Source organism: Xenia sp. Carnegie-2017, unplaced genomic scaffold (assembly GCF_021976095.1).
Source record: "Xenia sp. Carnegie-2017 unplaced genomic scaffold, XeniaSp_v1 HiC_scaffold_14, whole genome shotgun sequence".
NCBI lineage: Eukaryota > Metazoa > Cnidaria > Anthozoa > Malacalcyonacea > Xeniidae > Xenia > Xenia sp. Carnegie-2017.
The window spans coordinates 4,206,062-4,231,539 of NW_025813447.1; the positions used below are offsets into that span (position 1 = coordinate 4,206,062).

Sequence of the window (25,478 nt, forward strand, 5' to 3'; positions counted from 1 at the left end):
TTATTATTTATATACATAAGACTCTGCGAGATTATGTAGTTTTATATAGGTGATAAGCTATAAGCCGTTATGTTTTGTTCATGACTGTAGAGTTGCGTTTATTCGTAATGTTTTACGTGCGTGTTTGCGTGCACAATGTACAAGTACACTTTTCTATTAACTTTACAACTTATGAATGAATACAAGTTTTGGGTGGATCACTCATGCATTTTGCTTTTGCGCAATTCGTGACAATCCTTCGACAATGATATGGCATCGCAATTGCAGATCATAACAAAGAACATCAAAGAGCGTCTGTCTAAGACTTTAAATTTACGGTCTTTCGTGATAATATGCGTATTTAAAATGTGTATAAACTCCGTCAGATGACGCGAAGCGTTTTCTACGGTGGCCCGTATCTGCAATTCACAAATTAATTTGTCAATGTACAAACATTCCCTTAAATTCAAAACAATATATTTGATACAAAAATAATGTGCTGAATGCAAAATGATTTTGTTTGCGATGCAAAACACGAACAATGCAAAACAAATTTGATCGCAATGCAAAACAAATTTGATCGCAATGCAAAAACAAATTTGATCGCAATGCAAAAACAAATTTGATCGCAATGCAAAAACAAAGTTACCGCAACCCAGAATTTTGCACTGTACTGTGGGCGGCAATATGTCGAATATTTAATAGAGTGGGACAGTGTATATTAGATTTCTTTCGAAAATATCTGCGTTGGTTTGTAATGTTTTGCTGAATTTCACCAGGAATGTATTGTCCATTTTGCGGTCAAAATATTCAGGTCACATTCCAATATTGCCCATTTTGCGGAAATCACTTACAAGGCTTTCGAAACGCGGAGGAACAAATCCCTGGAGGAGACGATACGTGTGACGAACTAATCGCGCATTATTTCAGAGAAGGCTTTGCATACGAGAAGATTATGCAATTCCTTGGCAAGTTTCACGGCATTAACATCTCCTTACGAACACTTAAATTCAAGCTAAGATCTCTTGGTCTTCGTCGAAGGAACAAGGAGTATGATTTAAGTCTAATTCGACAACGAATACAGCACGAGCTTGATGGACCAGGTTCTTCAGCTGGTTATCGCTCTGTGTGGCATACCTTGCAACGGGAAGGTTACCAAGTGCCCAGGGAAACGATCAGGGTTTTTGTTAATGAGTTGGATCCTGATGGCGTGAGGGAAAGGCAGGGCAAAACCCTTAGGCGAAGAACTTACCACAACCCAGGTCCCAATTATGCTTGGCATGTTGATGGCTATGACAAACTTAAGCCATATGGCTTCCCAGTGCATGGATGCATAGATGGATATGGCCGAAAAGTTTTATGGCTTAAAGTATGCAAAACAAATAACAATCCTGCTGTTACAAGTCAACACTTCCTGGATGCTGTTAAGAAGTATGGTGGATGCCCCACATTGTTGAGAACAGACAATGGGACTGAAAATGTCATAATGGCAGCAATGCAAACTTATTTTAGAACTAGTGGGGATGATGAGATGGCAGGTATCAATGCTCATCGGTATGGTTCCTCTCAGTCAAACCAGCGGATTGAATCTTGGTGGGCATTTCTATGAAAAATCGCTCGAACTGGTGGATGAATTTTTTAAAGATATGATTGAGACAGGGCATTTAAATACATCAAGTGATCTAGACAAGGAATGTTTGTGGTATTGCTTTGCCAATTTATTACAAGAAGATCTAACAAGCGTCAAGCGTAATTGGAACTCCCACTACATCCGTAAGTCAAGGTTTGACACAGTTGCTGGAAGACCAGATGAACTTTACTTTCTCCCTGAATGCAATGGTGCACAAAATTATGCAAAGCAAGTGACTGATGCTCAATTTCAAGATATGTCTCAATATTGTCATGAGTATATGGAAGAAAATGTTATTCAAGAATATTATTGCACCATTGGAAATGAACTTGGTATGTCTCAACCAACACATTGGAGAAGAGCATTGAAATGTACCATATCTTACGTGGAATTGCCCAAAGCTGAATTTAAATTTTTGAAAAAAAATTTTTGAATTTAAATTTTTTTTTTAATTTTTTTTTTTTTTGGCACACCATTTGTAAATAATGTCTGTAACATAACTCTGCAAAGTTTAACTAAATCCCCAAAACAAGGGACACATTGTTATTCTTCCTCACAATTTACTAAATATTCCTCCATTCATTAAAGCTGTCAGCAAGCAATGGGCCAGGCTACAATCTAGTGTCTTCTTGTTCACATACAAATGCAATGAGTTGGAACAGGTCTGAGCTGATGGTATCATCTTGCCATCATCATGAACAAATGTGATTGTTGGTTTAGGTACAAAGCCAATAGTAGGTACGTTGGTTGCACCAGTTGCAAATAGAAGAATATGCTTAGGAGTTGCTTCAGAAGCAAAGCGCTCCTCTTCTTCTGTCAACTCGATTCCTTCATCATGTAAGTTTCCCAGCAAACTTCCATCTATTAAATAGTAATATGTAATACATATCATATGACACAGAAATATACAGAAAAAGACACTTATTAAATCTGCCATTGCAAAAGCAGATGCTTCGATCTGGGACAGATCACATTGTCACTCACCTTCCATGGACTTGATGAAGGCGATAAATTTAGCCATTATTATTTCTTGTGGTTCTCTAAGATGGTGACCAATTGGAGAAAAATTAGGTTTCATGATTTTTATCAGCTTGCTGCCATCCATCTTTTCCTCTGGATTGTACTGGAATAAATAGTTTGCCATTCCTTTATTAGCACGGACCAGTTGCAAAACCTTTGAATAGGAAAGGCATTTTACTTATAGTATATAGAAATCAATAATTAATACTATTGCAATATTCAGTGCTAATATCTGCTGTGTATATTATTCAATGTATTAACCAATAATACATGACTAGCATTAGTTTCTCTGTTTTGCTTTGTTTTACATAATACCCCAAAGTGCTACTACTATAACACTATTATGGAGGCAGGCAAATAAAATAAAATTAAACTAAACTTTGAATTAAATATACGACACCACATACATCATAATAATTGAGGCCTTCAATGAGCTGATCAAGCATTGGTTTGCATTTTGTGATGATGAAGTATTTGGTGACCTCCTCAATGAACATCAGCTTATCTTTAATTAGGAGGGTTTGGGACAATCCATCAATGTCATATCTCCACTCACTCTCAGCCAAAAAAAGAATCAACACCCCCTTGATCCTTTGCAGCTTTCAGCTATAGTAATAATGAAAACAATTGTTGCCAAAATTGTTTAAAAAAAAATTAAGTTTCAAAGAATTTAAGTGTCAATAAAAATTGGCAAATTGGTTTCTGCCATGTGATGTCGAACATTTGATACCTTTAAAAGAGAATCTCTAATGTTCTTGTCAGGTAGCTCATCTATATCTGGTGTACAGCTGCCAAACCCTGCCTCAATATATTGGCAAACAGATTTGCTAAATATTCGTGGCAATTCTCCACCTTGCACAACAAGTGTAGCCAACATGTGTCCAACAGCCAAAAATGTTCCTTGATTCAAGGCTCCAACATTGCAGCAAATTACACAACCTGTTGGCATGCCTACAGAAAATTTATATTTAGCCAATAAAAATAAAGTGGCACACTCTACAACCAGGCTACAGACTGAAATGAAATCAAAACTTGAAATTTAGTACACAACATTTCCAAGTCAAGAACTTTAATTCATAACTTACTACACATTATTCCACTGTCTCGTGCAATAGCTCCAAGAAGTAGATGGAAGAATTCTCTTCTTGGGCCACTTTGATCTACGGCATCTTCCTCCTCTTCAAATGTAGCAAATGATACTTTCAAAATGCCAGAGAACTAAGGAAGCCTTTCCTTCTAAAATATGGTAGCGCAGTTCGCCATATGCTTAATCGGCTAACAACAATGTTTCGAGGGTCTCCTTGAATTTTGTTTGCTGCATGCTCTTTAACTGCATTCAAGAAACCATCACTTGTGAGAATTTCAAGGTCAGTGATAGCATCACCAACTGCATCTTCCACATCGACATGCATAGACAAGCTATTACGTATGGCCTGTTGCACAGCAGCATTCTCATCAACTCCAACTGGTCTAATAACAAAAGATTTCATAGATTTAATACAACCAACAGTGATTGCTTTATACACAATAAAGTAGTAAAACTTAGTCATATTACATGTTACACTTACAAAAAGTCCGTCAAAGCATAGGATGTTGCAACAGCTTCCCCAGACCCATTTCCACTGGATTCTGGAGATACTGCCAAATTTCCATTACAATTTTCAGGCACTTCTTCTTGTAATTCACTATTGAGGTCCAAATCGTCGTTTTCGGTAAGTAGATCAGTGATGAGTACATCATTCGCTCTCACTTTCTGTTTTGGTGCTACAGGGCAAAGGTACAAACTTATTCTTGAGTACGCTTTCCCAAGTTCTTCTTTGTACTTGCCCATCACGAATTCTTCGTCCCCACCAGGAATTGTTCGTGCCAATTGACCATCTGGGTAAACAAGTACGTAACCTCTATCAGGGCAAAATGTTCTATCATAGTTAGCCCATTCGGTCAAAGATCTTTTAACAACTTGATCATACACCATGTCCGGTGTCACCTTCACAGGAAATGTTTTACCAAAAACCCGTCTTGGCGTATATGAATCATCGTGGTCGTATTCCATTAAACCTACTGTTATAAAACATCAGTATTTTTCGTGATGTTGCAGAGCGTGACTTTTTCCTCTTGGGCTCAAAATGCGACCGTCGTTCAGCCTCCTTGTTCTTCATGAAAGTAGACAAACTTGTACAAGATGAAGACGTGTTCGACGAAGTGGGGGAGTTCCCAGTCGAGTGAGTCACACAAGGTGATTTAACAGAGCTGCTTGAAGGCTCAGAGGTTCCATTGGATTTTTCTTTCCGCAATTCGGGCAAAGAGAAACGACGTCTCCATTCCATGTCCACAAAAGCAGCAAAACATTACAAACCAACGCAGATATTTTCGAAACAAATCTAATATACACTGTCCCACTCTATTAAATATTCGACATATTGCCGCCCACAGTACAGTGCAAAATTCTGGGTTGCGGTAACTTTGTTTTTGCATTGCGATCAAATTTGTTTTTGCATTGCGATCAAATTTGTTTTTGCATTGCTATCAAATTTGTTTTGCATTGCGATCAAATTTGTTTTGCATTGTTCGTGTTTTGCATCGCAAACAAAATCATTTTGCATTCAGCACATTATTTTTGTATCAAATATATTGTTTTTGAATTTAAGGGAATGTTTGTGCATTGACAAATTAATTTGTGAATTGCAGATAAGGGCCACCGTAGTTTTCAAAGTTTCAAGCAGGAAATGGTCTTCGATGTTTATTCCCTAAAATTTGAAAAATCCACCTAGAACATCTTTGATATGCGACTAATCGATACAGCTTGTGTATTCTCGCCAGCTCCTCATCAGACAGGGGCCAGTTTTTTCTAGATACCGACACACGTCTATCTCTAACACACTTTCTGACAGCATATTGTCCCTAAATTCTTGGTGTGTTGTCAAGCAATACTCTCCTTGAGTTTCTGTTTGGCCTAGCAAAGCCTCATACTCATCGTATTCAAGTGCTTTTTCGTGGCAACAAAAACACTCGATTGCCTTTTTTGGCAAAGTACAATGTCCACACTTACACCAACTAAGAGTATGAAGGCGCCAAGCATTTGCTTTCTCAAATTCAGCATGTATTTCATCCTCCGACGAGGACAAGTCGCTCTGCTCACTCTCCTGTTCGGAACCGCTTTCTTCACTTGTTTCGGCCTTCATTTCAGGTTCATATTGAAGGGGCAGAACTTAGCCCGGTTGATTTTCGTGTATGTCATCCATTACAGCAAAAAACCCCGTAAAATATGCTTTAAATGTGTTGTAACGCAGTCAATCACAAAGTATATTGTATTGTTGTTTTGACTGCCTACCGGCCAAGACGTCACTACCGCTCGAGATAATTTTATCAAAATTTTATCCAAGATCGCGAAATTTATAAACTTTTGCTGCAAATATCTCAGCAATAAAATATTTTTGGAAAAAAATTTTGCTATTTTAGTTTTTAGACATTACAAAGGTTCAAAAATATGCCATAAAAATTTTCGTTGCCAATGTCCTTTAAGTTTTCAAATGGCGGTTGCCAAGCTACTTTCTAATATTGCCAATTACATTTCCAAATATGGAATGTTCGTTATGAACTTGTCAACTTAAGTTCACAAGTTTTGTACTTGAGTACTGAAGTTGTGAACTAAGTTGCGAAGTACTAGCAAACGCGAAAGTTCTTTGTACCCTGTAGACATTTGGCAATGAATCCGTTCAGTAAGCAAGGAAATCAAGCAATTCTAATCCGTTTGACGGCCCTCTAAGAGTGCCACATGTAATAAATTTACAGTAAATGTGGCACTAGAAGTGTATCGTTGATTTCAAATGCAGGAGTACCCTGCATACTGTGCCCTCGACGTCTGTTGCCACTCGTACCAACTACAGACGACTCATCAAAGAAATGAATTCGGCTGCAATCAATCAATCAAATAATTGCTATCCATAACGCCCGGCCGTTCTGTCTCTCGAGTAATTTGACCTATTATCTTGTAAGTGTAACCAAGATCTTTATTCAAAGTTCTACTAATGGATGACCTGCTAGGTATGTTTGCTGTAAGGCAAACTTTGTTATTTTCTAGTTGTTGCTGAATCGCTTTTGCGTAAATAGATGGTTTATTAATTTTTAGATATTCAGTGTATGCAATAATGTCATTTGTACGCGTGGTTCGAACATCAAGTTTGCTCTGGCGAGGTGCAATAGAGCCAGTGTTTATCCATAGATCTATTATATTTGATATAGTCTTATACGGTAGGTTTAATTGTTTCGAAATGTTTGTCAAACGCTCGTTATTTAACCACATTTCAAGTATTTCATTTCTTACTTCTATTGGTAAAGGTTTTCCTTGCTTACTGAACGGATCATTGTCAACTGTCTACAGGGTACATGGACCTTTCGCGTTTGCTAGTACTTCGCAACTTTAGTTCACAACTTCAGTACTCAAGTACAAAACTTGTGAACTTAAGTTGACAAGCTCATAACGAACGTTCCATATTTGGAAATGTAATTGGCAACATTAGAAAATAACTTGGCAACCGCCATTTGAAAAGTTAACTGAAATCGACACTAAGGAACGATAAATAACTCTTTATAAACAAAGAGATAGTTTCTACTAACACAATTGATGTTCCTATCTGAAACAAGCAAATGGATTATGCAAATTAACAGTAATATGATGCGATAAGTCGAAGTTCATGCTACGATCGTGGTTTTTGCAAGCATCTACTTTTATTCTTCAAGAATTGCTACCCTCACGTCAATGCTAAACCGACCATTTAAAATTTGTATTTTAAAATCACCTTCTTATCGTCAAAGTATATAATATAGATAAAAATAAGATTTGGCGGCTCTCAATTTTCACCAAAACTTTTCCATTTGTTTAAAGCTCGTTGACTGGTCCAGTGGAGAAGTGCAAAAAGATAAAACACCTCATGCAAATGGCTGAAGACTTTCTTCGAAGCTTAAGCTACAATTCAGTTTAAATAACTGCAGTGCAATTCCCATGATGAATGCATAATTTAGTTTTATTCTTGTCTTACTAATGTCGAAGGACTTCATTTGTTATTTTAGTCCCAACGTGTGATTGCAGACCACCTCTATGTGTTGAGTAACTATATTTTTTATAAAACACCTAGCTAAAATGAAATCATGAGAAAATTTGAAAATTTAGATTCCCTGGACGGCTCGAAACGACCGACGGCTCGATTCATGCTGTTGCTTGTTTCTATAACATTTCTTTATTTTACTTTACGAAAGTATTTACAATAAAAGTTATGCTTTGTTTATTTCCCAATCCTACTAGTTCGAATATCTTGAAATGCTTAGCTTTAACTTTCGTATTAGCGAGAGCGTACCAGCGACCGATAAGATTTCCGTTTTAAAACAACAGTAACAGGAAAATGACCCCTATAGTTTATGTAAATAACATGAGCATTAAGCAAGCTTAATAACTTAACTTCCTTGACTATCATAGCGTCGCCATAAAATCTTTCAAAACCATTTCGAAATCTATATGACAACAAAACTACAAATTTCCTCACAGAAAACATACAAATGTTTACAGAAGAGCAGGAGAAGCTCCATTCGTTATTATGTTTTTATCTGACAATCACCGAAACATGACCAAAACATTTAGCATCTTATCATTCCATAGTAGATAGTAGCGTATGCTCTATTGCTAATTTCATAAACTCGCAAAAGTTGTTGATCTAAAACTTGAATTTTATTTCGGAAATGTCCGCATCATTCGTGGCCGCAAGAAGATTGATAATTAAGGGTATAAATTTCAAAGGAAACTAATAAGGCAAATCATGCATACATGAATATTAGCCATTCCCAGTGATTGATCTTCCTCTAGCCGTGAGATTCTCGCGTTTTACATGATTTACGAATATTCCATGCAGCTAAAGACATTATATTGGTATTAATAAATAAACCATTGAAAATGAAAAGCATGATGTTACTTTATCTTTATCAATCAATAAAACTAAACTGAAGTTGCACAAAAGCAACGCCTGTGTTCAAGATTCTTCAAATTTGTTAGCATTGGAAATACAAACAAATACAATGTGGAATCTCTTTCGAACACAATTTCCATATGTAGTTGGAGTTTGAGTGTGACAAAATGTAGCAACTTTCATCGATTGGTCCAAATCCAAACTTTAAAAAGATAGCAATTTCTTATACATACGTAGCATACGTAATAACATACGCAATGACATAACATATTTTTCCTACATTTTTCCTATATTTTTCACGTCAATAACATGCGTAATTGCAAAAATGCTACAGAAATCACTTCGTTTAAGGTAGTTGTTCGTCGTGTCAGAGTTATATGTTGCAATAATTGGTGAAGAATAAGTAAAATGCTGTGCACTTTATTAAATTTAAAATTCTTACGAAATAGGAACCTGCTGTGTCTTGATACCAACAGCATCACCTTCAAAAACTTGCACAGACATTAGAACAAATTTTTAGTGAACAATCTCCTCACTCTATTCGTCAGAGGTGCATGTAAGAGCAATGATATTTATAAATTTTTGCAATTAATGAATGAAAACGATTTCTTCAGTAGAAAATTTTTTATTAAGGAAAATAACCAAATACGCGAGCTCAACACAAACAACCACTTTGATTTATTATCAATGTCGTTAAAACTACATCTGTGTATAGGTCATAGCTATAGCCTATAGCTTTATGTTTTCTGTCAGTTTATTCTCGATTGTTTGTAGCTGGCCAACCGTGCCATTTTGAATGCTATTTTAAAATATTCCACTTCAAATGAAACTATTTAGAATATGCCATATATCAATAGCTACATGTAATCACAAATCATGTTGTTGCATGGGTAAGATTTGGCAAATTTACCTAGCCTAATCGATTCAACTATGTTCGACAAAAAGCCAGGTGCCAAAGCTCTTAATGATCACAAAAGTTAAAGTGATCTTACAGTGACCAATAGTAACATGACATTTGAGTCTGTTAACCTTTCAAAAATTGGGGCTGGTGTGATTATTTAACACTCAACATCTACAATGAACTATTTATGTTTACACTGTACATAAAGACTCTTTGCATTGCACATATACAAAATAAAACTGGTTTAGTTTAATTACGATATCAAGGCTAGAGAGACATTCGATCATTTCCTACAGTGGCATTACACTCAACAAATTAGACAAGGACTTATTATACACTAAACACTTGATGGTTTCTTTACCATAGGCCCTGCTTTGTCACTATGAACACGGCATTTTGTAACAATATGAGTGAAATGACCACTAAGATTTTAGATTACCTTCAGTTGAAAATAACCATATTAAACTACAATGATCATTTTGAAAATGCACGCCACATGTACAAAAATCCAAGTAAAAATACATAAATTTCACACGATGAATTGCTTGTTTGTGTAGATGAAATAATACCAATATCAACTAAAAGCCTATAAATGCAAAGTAAATGTGAATTAGGTTCAACAGAAACATTGAATACCGTACAAAGCAAGAGTAATGAAATTTATACACTTTTTAAGGACTTTCAAGAACATATATTTTGAAAAAGCAAGTGTAAATGTGTAAGACCTTAAATTGCATGCAAAAGCCGGCGCACACATTCTTCAACACATTACAAACTTAACAACAAAGAACTCTTTTAATGAATATAGAACAAATGATGCATCATGAATTTCACTTTAATAAATCCCTCCAATTATCAATCTTCCGACGGTCAATTATCATGCCGATATTTTTCCTAAACGGAATTTGACTTTTAGATAAAAAATGTTTGCAACTTTATCACACTAAATAACAAGAGAGCATTCGTGACCATCAACGATGTGAAAAATGAAAAGCTACTCTCTAGGTATGTATGTGGGATAGAATGCTGCATTTTCAGTCATGTTTCCGTGGTAGTTAAATAATAACATACATAACGAACAAAGTGTTCGAAGCGCTTATGAAAAGATTTGTACATGTTCTGTGAGAGGATTTAATGTTTTCTTGTCGTAGAGATTTCTAAGTGATTTTGAAAGTTTTTGGTAGCGACTGTTTGTTTTTTAGGGCAATTTAATTAATTAGGCTTTCATAGATAACATTGATTATGAATGATGAGTTCGCCAAGCTTGTTTCGAACCGTTTTTAAGAGTTTTTGTGCCAACATTTTGATAGTAAACGTAAGTAAAGTAACTTGTTTTAATTGATGTTCAGCAGGGGTCACTTCTGCTCTTACCGTTGTTTTGAAACGGAAATCGTTTATTTTGCCTTTGTGCTCTCTGTTTTACAACAGTTAACATGAACAATTTTCAGCAACCTGTATTTTTTTACGTAATTGCAACAATTTTACGGAAATTACTCCGTTAAAGGTAATGGTTGGTTGTATTAGTGTATGATGAAATATTTATTAGTGAACATGAGTACGATATTCACTTGAATAAATTAAAATTCTTTAAATAAGAAGAGCCCGGTGGGGCTTTTCATTGCGATTGTTCGTTTATATTTAGGGAGGGACTTGTAGAGGGCGTATATTTAGGGAGTGTCTGAAATGGGAAAATGACTAACAACCATTCAATCAATAACTCATCGTTAATATCACAGAACTGCATCTTTATATATGATTTACATTACTCAGTCAGTCTAAACTGGATGGTTCGTAGCCAGCGCCCTCGGCCAGTTCAAATCATGCCATTTAAAAAAATTAATTTCTAATGAATTAAACTATTCAAATTATGCTATTGCACATTTTTATGCGACTAGTTTATTTTATCGTATTATATTAGGTTGTGTGCTTTTTGCAAATATTTTAAAAGATATAATCAATCATAGTGACCCAAAGAAGCGAATATTTACCTTCTGCTTGACAGTTTGATTATAAATATTTCACAAAATGAAGACTAAAGCGTAGTCCAGTGCCCCTCTGCAATCTTGGGATTTTTTAGGACAAAATATAGCCCGTGACTTTTACCAGCGACACGCAGTTATTAGTCAGGTTCTATTTCAACTTTTCCTATTTCATCAAATGATTTTATTCCCCATTACCCGATTAAATTCTTTAAAATGGAAATTACCTTTGAAGGTATTTCGCAACAAGCCAGAGGGTGAAGCTGAGGAATTTTGACTAAAGGGCGTAATTTTATTTAGTTTGCATGCGGTTCAGCTGGCTATCTTCCAACCAATTTCAATACCGATATATGTTAAAACTGCAAGTCAACAAAATCTTTCACAGTTGGAGTAAGAATCATTCTATCAGGAAATCAAAATCCTTTAGGTATTGTAGAAAATTTATCTTCGCTGAACTATTTATGTTTATACTGTACATAAAGACTCTTTAGCTACATTGCATAAAAACAAAAAGGTTTATTTTAAGATAACAAGACTATAGGGACACTAGATCATTTCTTACAACGGAATTTCAATCAACTTTTCCTATTTCTACAAATGATTTTATTCCTCATTACCCGATTAAGTTCTGTAAAATATTAATTATCTTTGAAGGCATTGCGCAACAAACCAGGGGGTGATGCTGAGGAATTTCGACTGGTGGGCGTAATTTTATTTAATCTGTGGAAAAGATAGTCTGATAGTCAAAAACTAAAATAGTTACAAAAAGAGCCACTCTATCAGGGAATCAAAGTCCATTAGGTATTGTGGCGAATTTAGGGCCTACTTTGGTAAATGGTGACATGCAGTTTAAAACACCAACATTTAAAATATGCATTAAAAACCAAATTTTACTCCACGGAAGAGCGTGTATAAACTATTGTAATTTTTGTATTATAATAAGCACAGAACCTAAAAGCGAGCAAAACAATTTTCGTTTCAAAAATAACAGTAGAAACAAAAATATCTCCAATAGCTTTTGTAAAATAACTGAGCATCACGCAAGCCTAATTATTTAACTTGCCCTGACGATCAAACAGTTGCCATGAATATCTTTCAAAATCACTTCCACATCTATATAACAAGGAAACACTAAATCCCCTTACAAAAACGCGAAGATTTCGTTCAATATTTTCGTGATTATTCCGCAATCAGCGAAATGTGACTAAAACACTTCACATCTTATCGCTCTGTACTACATTGTAACTTTTCATTTTTTATATGGTGGATAATCGGGAATGCTCTTTTGTCAAATAAAGTAGCAAATGTTGTGATTGAAAACTTCAATTTTCTTTAAAAAATATTGATATGATTGATGGCCGTAGGAAGATTAAAATAGGAAGATTCGTGTTCAAAAATGTATGTTATAATCCGCATAAAACAATGAATTTCAAAAGTAATGAAAACAGCATATCCTGCATATATGAATATCATATGCCAATCATCAATCTCTCGCGATCCAGCGATTTTTTTAGTTTTACAGCCGGTGTAATAAAAGACATTATACAGGTTATTAACAAGTAAAACAATTAGGCAAAGTAAAGATTGAAGCAAGATGTTACTTAACATTGAAGTGCTAAATCAACATTAAAATCAACTGCTTTTGAATAAAACCATCGCATGTGTTCAGGCATTCTTGGTATTTTTTGTTATGAAATTCAAACAAATACAGGGTGTATGATCTGACCAATGGTAATGAAATCACTCCATGTAAGGTAATGGTTGGTGGTCAATTTTTGGTGTTGCAATAATTGTGGAACAATAAATATGCTATGCATTTTACTAATTTTAAGCTTCTTGCGAAATATGAGCCTGCTGTGTTTTAACGTTCATGTTGGGGGAGGGACTTATGCACTCATAAAAGCATTTGCAACGACACAAACAGCCTCACTTTAAAAGACTTGCAGAGATATCGGGACAGATTTCTGACGAGAACAATCTTCTCACTCCAGCCAACAGAGGTGAGTGATAAATGTACATATTATATTTATAAATATTGCAATAAACGAATGAAAATAATTGCTTAAGGAACAATGAATATGATGTAGGAAAATGACTAAAAACCATTCAAAATAAGCAATCGGTAATTTATCGTGGATATCACAAAACTATATCTTTATGTCATTTATGTTACTCTGTCAATCTAAACTTAATGGTTCGTAGCCTGTTCACACTGCTATTTAATATCAGGTTACTTCAAAAACAATTTCTAATAAACTATTTAAATATTCAATTTATGTTGTTGAAGCCATTTCTAAATTTATTTTATTATAATAGGTTATGCTTTTTACAATACTTTTTAAAAGATATAATTAACCATACTGACCGAAAAGAGCGAATGTTCACCTTGTGCTTGGCAGTTTAAAATATTTAATATTTCACACAATCAAGACTAAAGCCTAACCCAGTACACATCTAACATCTTAGGATTTTTAAAAACTTTCACGCAACCTAACGTGATTTGAACATCCGATGGTTCCTGTGACACGCTATTATTAGACTGCTCTGATTCGTTCTACTTCATTAAATGAATCTCATCCTCATTATCCGATTAAGTTCGATTTAATGTAAATAATTAAACCACTAACATTCGAATTTCGTATTAACAGTAAAATGTTACTCAACGCATCCGAAAGTCAGGATGTGCGCGTTTCTTTTTAACTATTGTTTATTAAAAGAGAACGGAACCTAGAAGCTAAAAACGATTTCATTTCAAAACACCAATTGTTGATGTATTGATAAATTAGTACATTCAAGGATAAACATTGTTATGGTTAATACTTAGGGACATAAGAGAACATTAAATGAATTTCAAGTGATCAAAACGTATATTGATGCCACCAAGTTATATTGTTCCTTATCTAAAGCAAACTTTCTTTCTTCAATAAACGTAACTATTTCATTAACAGCTAACACCAGTACAAGCAAAAATATCTCTTAAAGTTTTAAGCAAATACATGAGTATCGTGCAAGCCTATCAGCTCAATTATTTATCCTGCCTTAACGATCAAAGAGTCGCATAAAAACTGCCGAAATCACTTCAAATTCTCTACGACAAGAAAACACAAAATCCATCACCGAACGTAAACAAAACTTTTCAGAAGTGCAGTCAACATTTCGTTTGTCATCTACCGTAAATGCTCGATTCAGCGCCGCGGTGCTCACCTAATTTCATTTTTCTGAGTGCGGCGCTTATCCGGGAGCGGCGCTTAAGTGGGCGCCTAGCCCTATTTAAATAATTTTCTACTAAAGGCTCACACCAAATATTTTTATTGCCCTCCAAAAATGATAATTAGACAAAATCTATTTACTTCATACAATAAATCAAAATCAAAAATCAAAAAATTATTTAATATTAATACATCTTGCAGTTTTTACAACTGAATTACATGTATTATACACAATTATTACTTATAGTTACCATAATACAGTTATTTACATTCATTAAGATTAATAATAGTAAAACTTAAATGAAGTTAAATTAAAGATGTATTACATAAGCAGATTGAATGTACAACCTATGGGCAACGTACAATTTAAAAGATATGTTCGTTTGAGAAATTCGGAATAAAAGAGTTTTTAAAACAATTTGTGCAATATTTAGTTGCATTAAATGTTTTATTTGTCTTTAGCTGATTATAAATGCTATAAGTTCTTTGAGATAATAAATTGTAAAGTTTGTGATTCTTATCCTTCACTATATCATGTTTGTAAATGTAGATCGTCCAGATTGGTATAGTCCTGAGAAGGACTGTTTTGTTTGTTGACTGACGTTTCGACAACCTTAGCGGTAGTCATCTTCAGAGTCAAATGAGGAGTAAACGTCAAGTTAGCTGTATTTGTTATGTGGTTCTTACGTCATTGTATTATGCGTACAGGAAATGTGTATTGCCATTGTGAATTAGTGTTAAGTGAAATGTTTTAGTTGATCGTTTGTTTGATCACACTAATTCACAATGACAATACAGAATTGACACCCACACATTACAACTAAAAACATCACACCCAAATCACTCATCACAACTAAAAACATTTCACTTCACACTACTTCACAATAACAATACACATTTCCTGTACACATAATACAATGATGTAAGAACAAGATAACAAATACGGCTAACCTGACGTTTACTCCTCATTTGACTCTAAAGATGACTACCGCTAAGATTGTCAAACGTCAGTCAACAACAACAAAACAGTCCTTCTCAGGACAATACCAACCTGGACGATCTACATTTACGAACATGTAACGATACTCCCGAGTTCAAACCATTTACTTCACTATATCATTAAAGAATCTCCTACTGAGAGATTTACGTCTGTCAAATAGGATCGGAATCAGGGGCGGATTCATAAATCGTCGGAGGCTCTCCGCACCTCAGGAGGGGTCCGAGGCATCCTCCCCTAGGAAATTTTGAATTTCAGAGCCTTGGAAATGCCATTTTCAGCGTTGTAGAGGAATACAAAATGTATTTTGTGGGCATCGTTTTTGCGTAGATACAAAACATTTTGCTTACGTTTTTTTCAAAAAAAATGAAGTGAATAATACTTGAATGCTTTGCCAAATATTTAGGCTCATTATCTTGCCAAAAATATGGCTAAATAGCATGTCTAGGAACATAAAATTTAATTTACAATAATGCTATTCCAAAAAAGATATTGTTTTTGAAAATTTCTACCAAGTTGTCAGGTATAGACCACCCTAGAGACCTCCATTCAAACCTCTATATAATAAGTTAAGTTAGAAGCTTGGTACTAAAAGAGACAGTTCATAGATGTAGAAAAGCTCAGACTTCAAACCAGGCAAGTTTATTGTAACCCTTACCCATCTCCACATACAGGGCAGCAAATTCACCTTTTGAGAAAAACTCAAATTTTTTCTGCCAAAGATTAAGAAAAATTATCAGAGTGAAAATTTGCTATTAAGGACAGCTTTATGTCATTAATGTTTATTAGGCATCTCACTAGACTGTTATCTTCTGTAAGTAAATGCAAGGTGTGCTATATAGCAATCATCAGTAGCATTGTATTTGCCAATACAAACAGAATGCAACCAACATGCCTTCCATCATATAGTTACATGAGTGTTAAAGTTGGTTCATGTGTTATGCTTACTTGTTATGATAAATTTCCAATAAATATATGATCAAAGCTAGTTTGAATGTAAGTCTGAAATGATTTAGTTTAGAAATTATAATGACCATCAGAGAAATTACCTAGTGATCATGAAAAATACTTTGCTGTTTTACCAAATTTTGAGGTTTATCTGCATGTATAGGAACATATTTTTACTTTATAGAAAATGTTTTCATACATAAATAGCCCATTGGAATTTATGGCAAACAATCTTGTATGAGCTGTAGATCAACACACCTTGACATCTCTACATGAGATGTTCAGTTAGAAAAGGGACAATATGTGACAAGGGACAACATTTCATGTATGTGAAATAATTAGTTTAATACCATTCCAGTCAAATCATCAAAATAAAAGTTTCGTGGATCAGAAAAGACTCAAAATCACAGGTTATAGCAAACAGCTTCTCATGTAATCAATGTTAGTTTTCTCATATCTTAAACAATGTGTAGTATAACAGTCTAATGATTGAATGATAAATGATCATAAAGTGTAAAGCCCCAAACATTTGTTTATGATAAATTAAATAATAGTATGGCACCCTATGGCTATAGATTTTTTGTCCATTGAAATATGTTTGCAGGAATGTAGGATGTACCCACAGCTTTACACACTCGCATAAATTGACTTTGATATTTTACATTTATGCATACACTTCAGTTGTCCGTTACTTATGACTTTGGATGTAAATTTCTGCTGAGAAAACTCAAAACAATGTTGGCTTGCTTTTGAACATCATTTACTGAAATGTCGCTTGCGAGATCGTCTTTGCCAAGCATTTACAATTCATCCATAAATTTTTCACCCTCTTGAAAAAATTCACAGTTTGGATACCATAATTCATGTCAATGTATGAATTTGTACAAGATTTCCATAAATTCCATCTGAGTGTAGTTTAGTTTTTATCATGCTTTAGAAAATTACTATGAAACGATCAAACATTCAATTTAGACAGTGAGCTTGAATACGTTAGTTCAGTTTGCTATCAATCAAAATCGGTCAAACCAATCATAGTAAGACAAAATTTAAACGAACCAATTACACGATAGCAATCAGACTCTCTTATCGGTCCAGCCACCCCACTTATCGGTCGAGATTATTCCAGATCATCCACTGATCTGGCTATTCACCAATTGAATGGCTTAAATAAGCGCTATTGAACTCCATTATCGGTCGAACCAGTCGAGCCACCCGACTTATCAGTAAGCCAATTAATATAATTCTAGATATGTTTTTATCTACTGATCTGTTTACTAAGGTGGTGTTTGTGTATGTTTTCATACATAAAACAGAATTTTGACGATGAAATCGAAACGATTACAGAACGAAAATTTAATGACCAAAAAAAATTGTAATGATTAAATTTGATAAATAATTTTTGAACTATAAACATAAGTCACGTGAGTGATTTGACATACCCTAGATCCGCCCCCGGTCGGAATATAAGCTGCTGTTAAGGCATCTTTATAATGTGCTCAGGAAATATGATGCCCATGGCTCTCTTTTGTAAACGCTCTAAATCATCAGATAGATATTTTGGTAGAGCAGAGTGAAATACTTGGCAAGAGTACTCAAGAATTGATCTTATTTTAGCGCAGTAAAAACAAACAAGGTCTTTTTTATCTACATCAGCCCGTTTCAACTGCTTAATGAAATATAGACGTTTTGCTGCCTTTTTAGTGATAACATTTATGTGGTCGTTCCATTTCAAATCATTTCTTATTGTGAGTCCCAAAATTTCAACATTTTGATATCTACATGTTTGTAAATGTAGATCGTCTAGGTTGGTATAGCCCTGAGAAGGACTGTCGTGTTGACGGTAGTCGTTTTCAGAGTCAAAAAGTAACGATATTCCCTGGTTCAAACCATTTACTTTATTTTGAGCTCTTTATAAAGGTTGATCATCGATTAAGATTTCATCAAACGTTGCAGTAGTTTTCTGAAACATATGAAAATTTCTTTACATTTCTTTTGATTAAGGGTGAGTTTATTTTGATTGATCACTTAGCAATGTGGTTGATTTCTTGTTGTAGATAAGTTTTTCGATCATATGAAATTAGTTCTGAAGTAGTGGTGTCATCTGCAAATTTCCACATTATTGATTCTGTTTTTCCATATATTTCTAAGTTATTGATCATGGCTAAAAATAGCCATGGTCCTAGACATGTTCCTTGAGGCTCTCCTGCAGGGACGTTTTTCCAATCGGACACACACTGATTGAGTTTTACTCTTTGTTTCCTGTCTCTAAAAAAATCAATCAGCCAGTTAAAGGTTCAAGGTTTGATCCTAAGACTTAAAAGCTTGGCAATTAGGAAATTATGACCTATCATATCAAACGCTTTTATAAAGTCTAGGAAAACAGCTCGAGCTGTGACGGCTTTTCCGTCAGTCATTTGTAGCCAATGATGAATCATCGATATGAGAGCATGGGTAGTTGATGATTTAGGGATAAAACCATATTAATGCTTATCATTGCATCTTAAAATGATTGGTTTTATATCTTTTTCAATAACAAATTCTTCTGCAATTTTGGATAGAGCAGAAGTAAGTGATATCGGTCTCAAATCTTGTGTAAAAACTTTAACAATTGATGCCTTGGGCAGTGGGACGACATCGGCAATTTTCAACATCCTAGGAACTTGAAAATTTCGGAAAGACACATTTAAAATTGGTGTGATTGGTAACGTGAGAATATCTGCATAGTCTTTCAGTATCCAATTAAGTAGACCATCACGAACGCTGGCCTTTGAGCGACTAATTTTTCTTAACTTTTCAACAACCTCGATTTCATCGACTTTGATAGACTGGTCGTTCTCATCCATAGACACTTATGCCTCAGTAGATAGCGGAGAATATTCTTGCATCACATTTATAAAGGATTCGTTGATTTTATCACATAAAATTTTTTCATCGTTATCTAAATCTGTAGATAACATGTCTTAAAGTTTTTTTTGGTTCAATTTATAGTTTCTACACAGTTGTTTGACCTCTTGCCACCACTTATTAGGTTTTACATTTCTAAGGTTTTCAACTTTAGACTTATAATATACTTTTCGAATGCTTTTCTATTCTTTGTTAACCATGTTTCAAAGAACTTTAAATAAGGCAGCGTTTCCGGACAAAAATGCTTTTTGGCGTTTAGAGATCAGTGTCTTTAGATGTCTAGTCATCCATGGACGATCATATTTATAAACCTTGAGGGAACGTTGGGGCATCATTTTATTTAGTCCGTATTTAACGATATCTGTCATTATTTCGATATTTTGGTCACATGTATATTCGTTGGATAGCATATGGGACCATGGGACAGCAATTGAAAATCTGCCAATACTAGCCTTTTTACTTTGTCGTTATACTATTGACTGAGATTGGCAAGAAACGGTACGTTCTTTTGGTTTGACTTTAATTGTCACATGATCCGAGAGACCAAATGGTGACGCACTAGTTGGTAGGTTACAATACTTATTTAGGTTTGACAAAATCTGATCAAGAGTATTTGGTCCTCGGGTTGGAAAACTGACCATTGGGTTTAGCTGGAATAATTTTACAGTGCGCTTCAATTTTAGTTTATTGAAATCACCGGCAATAATAATTGCACTATTGGGGAAAGATGACTCGAGACTTTCCAATGTATTTTGTATGTGTTAAATCATACAATCATTATCTTCTCCCGGGGGATGATAGACTACACCGACTATAATTTGATGAAACCCTCTAAGTAAACGGTGAGGGCGAAGCATGGCCCACTATTCTTCTTCACTTTGCATATCTGAAAGCTGGCGGCTGAATATTGATGACTTTACGTATAAGCAGACACCTCCGTGCAACTTTTGAGCTCGATCCCTTCTTAGCAGTTGATAATTAGAAATGCTAATTGCTTTGTTTGGAATTGGTTCCTTTAACAAAGTCTCTGTAAACATAACAACATCAGTGTCTGACATCAATATGGTATTCGCAATCTCGTCAATTTTAGGAGCAATTGACGTTGTATTAGACAGTAATAAGGAAGGTACAAATTCATGTTTGTGAGCATTTCGTAGAACAGAAAAGTCGGAAGATCTTTTGATGTATATCAAGTTTAGTGGGTTTATTACAGCGTTTTGACCTTCAAGTTCTTGTGGACATAGTTCAGCCATCCCCTCCACTTTTGGCTCCAAATAGTATAAAAAATAAAGGTTCAAGGCATAAAAGGACGACAATTTACTTTATTTGATATTCTGTTGCCAATAATGGTGTTCATTCTCTAGGTTTTATAGACTTCACGAGGTTCATAGTTATTGTTTCTTTGTCTGTTATCTTTATATTTTCTGAGCGTAGGATATCTTATGGTATTGGGCTGACTTAGATGGGTATTGCTATTGACTTCAAAAGCTAATTTATTTTCTTGGTGCACAACATATTGTTCTTTTGTTTCATAAGATTCCTCATTTACTCTTATTAATCTTATAGAGCTGGTGTTTATTTCGTTGGCCTTTTTGGTAATGTAATAGCTGTAAATGGAAAGCCTTAATTTTAAAAGCGGTTGAACTAGTCTTTTCCACAACAGTTTTACTTGGGTAGGCTATCGCAGTACAAACAAAACAGTTCTCATTTCCCTCAGTTGGCTCGGTTTGTGATAGACATCCTAACCACGCACGAGATTTATTTCTCATTGGCTAGACGCACGGGTGGGTTTTTATGTTGGAATCAATCTTATGGGGTCATTAAGCGAAACAGTTGCAGTTTCTCCTTTGTTTGTATGCTGTATTTGATGAAAATCAATGTTTATCATAGAAGTAATATTTGGGAAGGGAGTTGACTGATTATGCATAACACATTGATTCGGAGTACTTCCCTCAATATGGACGCTGGACACTTGGCCAATCTCATCATTGCTTATTGCCATACCATTTACCGATTCCAAGTTTGTTTCATACCTTAATTTAAACTCAGCCAAATGGACAATCGTTTTCTTAAAGGAAACAACCTCCAACTGTAGCCATTCAGATTTCTTTTTTTCGTCAGCAAGATCCCATGCGATGCACACGTCAGAACGAGTACTTTTAAAACGTCGAGATTGATCTCCAGGTAAAGTTCATTGGCCTGGAACCATAAGATTAGTTTTGACAAATTCTTTCAATAATTCTAAACTATTTGTCCATTTCACTCGCCCCCCGTCATACGTTATGTTTAAATGTGCATTATTACAGCAAATAGATTCTTCATTCAATGCCTACAGGATGTTATTCCTTAAATTAACATTGCTAATGTTAGAGGGAGTAGTATCACAAACCGCCATTTTGAAAGTCCAATACAATATAACTTGACAAAAATTTCACATAGGTGTGCAACAAAAAACTAATGTATTCTTTTATTACCAAAATTATACTTTATCAATATCTGAGATGTAGCGCTTAACCGGGAGCGGCGCTAAATAACTTTCTTAAATTCTGATTGCAGCGCTAAAACAAGCATTTACGATATGTGATTATATGACCAATCACAGTAAACGCGACTTAAACATTTGAAGGTCTCATACACATAACTAAGCCGTAACTTTTCATTTTTTACATAGGATAGTCAGTGTTACTTTAATAAAGTCGCAATAGTGTTGATATAAAACTTGAATTTTGTTTGAGAAAAGGTCGGCATGATTGATGGCACAGTTTTATCCACTCTTCTTTGAGATAATTGGAGGAATTGATGTCACTGACCTTGAAGTAAGACTGGATCAAGCATTTGGCACAAAAGTTGAAGACAAAAATGAAGGGACCAACTTTTGAAAATGCACAGCAAATATATTGTAGGGCAATTATCTTGCATTGGAGGGCAATAAATACGAGAACAATCCAGACTTATCAACATGTAATGAACATAACTAAGGAGTCAACCAGTTTATAGAATTGCCAGAAATGTGATGAAATATGATGAAATATGATGAAAATGCAGCGATTTTTGTTTTCGGTACTGCGAATATAGAGTTGCTTAATCCAGTCTTATATATAACATCAAATAACAGTTATATAACATACTATGCAACATCATATCACATCACATATAATCATAAGGCTAATAGTCATATAAAACATTATATTTCAAACTAATTGATTGCGGTATATCCTGCATATATGAATATCAGCCATTCTACCAATTTGCATTGATACAAACAGCATCATTTTGACAATTATGACAACTGACCAAAACACTGTTTTGATTTCATTTTCCTACTGTGCATTGACATTAATAAAATTATCGCATGCCTTCCGAACAATAATAAAAATTTAAGACGTTGGTCAATTAAAACTATATTTTAAACAAAAGTATAAGTACCCTATAATGAAAGAAAAGCTACAAAAAGAGATGTCTTTAAGCGGAAAACTATTCTGGGCTTAATAGGTTTGAGAGTGTGAAATATGGCAAATCTTCACAAACAGGAGACCCTTGTGCTATGTGCAGGAACCATTAACAAAGATTGTTCCTGACAATGTTAGTAAATGAATGTAGCATCTTGCTGAGCTTTATATTATGGCAATTTCATTTGCGCGAATATAAACTAAATACAAGCAGTTTTTTTAGTGTCACTAGGCAAAGGATATTTTGTCGTTTTCTAAAAGGAACGTTTACATTCCTCATATTTGTTCGCGTTAGAAGAATTTGTTTCCGTATCTTAAAGACAGAAATCAATAACATACTTTGATGACTCATCCACGATAAATGCCATAGATTGCCGAATGCCCTGGACTGTGACATCTGTCACCATCGCAAAGATTGACTTTCTCCTTTATATGAAAGAAATTTCGAACTGATTTCAGTTACAATACAACTTTTGTTATAATGACGATGTTAATTTGCGTTGTGTACGATTTAATTTTAAAGTATTCATCTTTCGTTTTTAGTCAACTGCCCGATGCCGTTGGCAGTATTCATTGAGGCACTTAGTGAAATAGTTAATCAACTACTGCAATCTAACATCTTATGTTGTGTTGTTTTTTATCTTTCCCACAAAATAGCTCTCACTTGCTAATGGTTCATATTTCATGTATGTAAAAGATAAATAGACAAAATAGACATGCTATACTTTATGTGAGAAACACCAAAAACGACTTATTTTTTAAGCAAACATAATTAAGGGGAGCTCAATACAATATAATTCTAAGCATATATAATTCAAGTCAGCTGGCTAGTTTAATTTTTTTACTTGCCCTATATTCATGTTAAGTTAGCACTAAGATTTCTTTCTTATGTATTAGTAATAATTTCATTATAATAAATACGAGAATATTGTCATTCTTATTCGAAGTGAGGTCAGGGACCTGCTCTTCCAGGAGCCATCTAATATTTCCTTAGCTTGTAACTCCTGATCTTGGAAAACAAGTATGGAAAATTTCTCTGAGACTTTATTTTATTGGCTTCTTACAGCTTTTATTTTTATTCGTAGGGTGGAACTTAATATGAGATTCGTTAACAAAACTAAGATATTGCCGTGAGAAACTTGTTTCTTTCTCAGAAAGGAAGGTGTGGTTACTTAAACCTTGTCGTTAAAGAAAAAGACTGAGTTATTTTTGTGTATACACGTCATGAGCAAGGGAAAGGAAACATCAAAAAAAACAATTGACATACTGTCCTTAGATGGTGGAGGAAGTCGAGGTATATTGGAGCTGAAGATATTGGACGACGTTCTACGATTGGCGACGATTGTGTTAAGAAATCCTGATGATGTGAGCTGCCTTGTAGACAATGATGAAAAGGAAGTAGATTTCTTAAAAGATAGTAACGTTAGAGAGTTTCTGATTGACTTTATGGATGGAGTAGAGGATCCCATTCATCCCACCGATGTTTACGACATGATAGTTGGTACCAGTATAGGTGGTCTGATTGCGTTTGGTTTGGTTGGTGGAAATAAAATTGGTGAAGACGACAATGCAAGGGAACAAATGAGCGTGGATGAATGCATTGAGATGTATCGTAAAAAAATTAAAGAAATTTTCAAGAAATCGAGAATGCAAAAGTTTCTTTCTCATACCCCTAAGTTGTCGAACATTCCTTTTAAAACATACTCAAAAGCCAAATTAGAGAAAGTACTAAAAGATCAGTTTGGCGATTGTAAACTTGAAGATTTTAGAAATATCGACAATTTAAAATGTGTGGCCGGAGCTGTGGCTAAAAAACTTGGCAGCAAGCAAGAGCTGGTGTTGTTTGATACAGCAAACGAAGACTACAAACTTTACCCAACCTACCAAGTCCTGCTCGCAACCTCAAATGCTCCAATTTACTTTGATACTCCAGTCAGAATTGGCGATGATGAATTTGTAGACGGAGGCGTTGGTGGCAATTGTCCATTGGCACAAGCAATCCCCCAAGCAATGAAACTATTTGGAAAAGATGGTGAACACGTAAGAATAGCCTCTGCTTTATCCATTGCACCCCCGTCTTTGAAATTGAAAACACCGCATAGCTTGTCGACTTGGTTGCGTTATTTTGTCAACGAAGTAACTGATGGAAACGCTGTATACAGAAATGTTGTGGAGAGAAATGAACAAACTTTGTTTCAGAGGCTGTCGCCACGTGGTGAAAGCTTGAAAAAATTCAAGCTTGATGAAAGCAATGCTGAAAGGATGCTGGATGCCATGCAAAAAGTAAAGAGTGATGAAGCAATGTATATAGTTGACGTTGTCGCCTCTGCGATGTTTGTCGTTCTCACGTCCATCAATAAAGGACAAGAACCTGAAGAAAACTCTCTCACAGTTGCAGCACAGCTCGCTAAAGCTGCAGCACATGCATACCGATGCAGCGAAGAGTACGAGTCAGCAATTTCTTCGTACCAAACATGCAAAAGTATGCTAAGAGAAGACAGCAGC

The 25,478-nt window shown here is 34.9% G+C and overlaps 3 protein-coding genes and 1 long non-coding RNA gene across 4 annotated transcripts; 1 reads left to right on the forward strand and 3 right to left on the reverse strand.

Moving 5' to 3' along the window:
- Positions 1 to 2,122: 2,122 nt before the first annotated feature.
- Positions 2,123 to 3,182, reverse strand: LOC124435043 (G2/M phase-specific E3 ubiquitin-protein ligase-like). Its single transcript, XM_046984992.1, has 3 exons — positions 3,037 to 3,182; positions 2,594 to 2,783; positions 2,123 to 2,470 (listed from the first exon to the last, which is right to left on the reverse strand). Exons 1-3 carry the CDS (start codon positions 3,124 to 3,126, stop codon positions 2,163 to 2,165), a joined length of 588 nt encoding a protein of 195 aa, XP_046840948.1. The 5' UTR covers positions 3,127 to 3,182; the 3' UTR covers positions 2,123 to 2,162.
- Positions 3,183 to 3,187: 5 nt separating this feature from the next.
- On the reverse strand, positions 3,188 to 4,691 carry LOC124434333. The gene is made up of 5 exons (XM_046984219.1): positions 4,198 to 4,691; positions 3,849 to 4,099; positions 3,715 to 3,807; positions 3,360 to 3,580; positions 3,188 to 3,235 (listed from the first exon to the last, which is right to left on the reverse strand). The coding sequence occupies exons 1-5, from the start codon at positions 4,680 to 4,682 to the stop codon at positions 3,188 to 3,190; spliced, it is 1,098 nt and encodes a 365-aa protein (XP_046840175.1). The 5' UTR covers positions 4,683 to 4,691.
- A 727-nt stretch (positions 4,692 to 5,418) lies between these two features.
- LOC124434334 lies at positions 5,419 to 5,811 on the reverse strand. Its single transcript, XM_046984220.1, has one exon. It carries the CDS (start codon positions 5,809 to 5,811, stop codon positions 5,419 to 5,421), a length of 393 nt encoding a protein of 130 aa, XP_046840176.1.
- Positions 5,812 to 13,401: 7,590 nt separating this feature from the next.
- Positions 13,402 to 24,160, forward strand: LOC124434322. Its single transcript, XR_006944741.1, has 3 exons — positions 13,402 to 13,466; positions 18,538 to 18,622; positions 24,059 to 24,160. It is a non-coding gene; the product is annotated as an uncharacterized LOC124434322 (long non-coding RNA).
- The last annotated feature ends 1,318 nt before the right edge of the window (positions 24,161 to 25,478 follow it).

Bases quoted from the DNA above. Each gene is read 5' to 3' on its own strand.
- LOC124435043 (XM_046984992.1), bottom strand. From the start codon at position 3,126: ATGTTCATTGAGGAGGTCACCAAATACTTCATCATCACAAAATGCAAA. The intron at 2,784-3,036 runs GTATGTGGTGTC...TCCTATTCAAAG, and splicing joins AAGGCCTCAATTATTATGAT to GTTTTGCAACTGGTCCGTGC. The intron at 2,471-2,593 runs GTGAGTGACAAT...ACTATTTAATAG, and splicing joins CTTCATCAAGTCCATGGAAG to ATGGAAGTTTGCTGGGAAAC.
- LOC124434333 (XM_046984219.1), bottom strand. From the start codon at position 4,682: ATGGAATACGACCACGATGATTCATATACGCCAAGACGGGTTTTTGGT. The intron at 3,808-3,848 runs GTTCTCTGGCAT...CTACATTTGAAG, and splicing joins TAGAAGGAAAGGCTTCCTTA to AGGAGGAAGATGCCGTAGAT. The intron at 3,581-3,714 runs GTAAGTTATGAA...AATTTTCTGTAG, and splicing joins AGACAGTGGAATAATGTGTA to GCATGCCAACAGGTTGTGTA.
- LOC124434334 (XM_046984220.1), bottom strand. From the start codon at position 5,811: ATGAAGGCCGAAACAAGTGAAGAAAGCGGTTCCGAACAGGAGAGTGAG.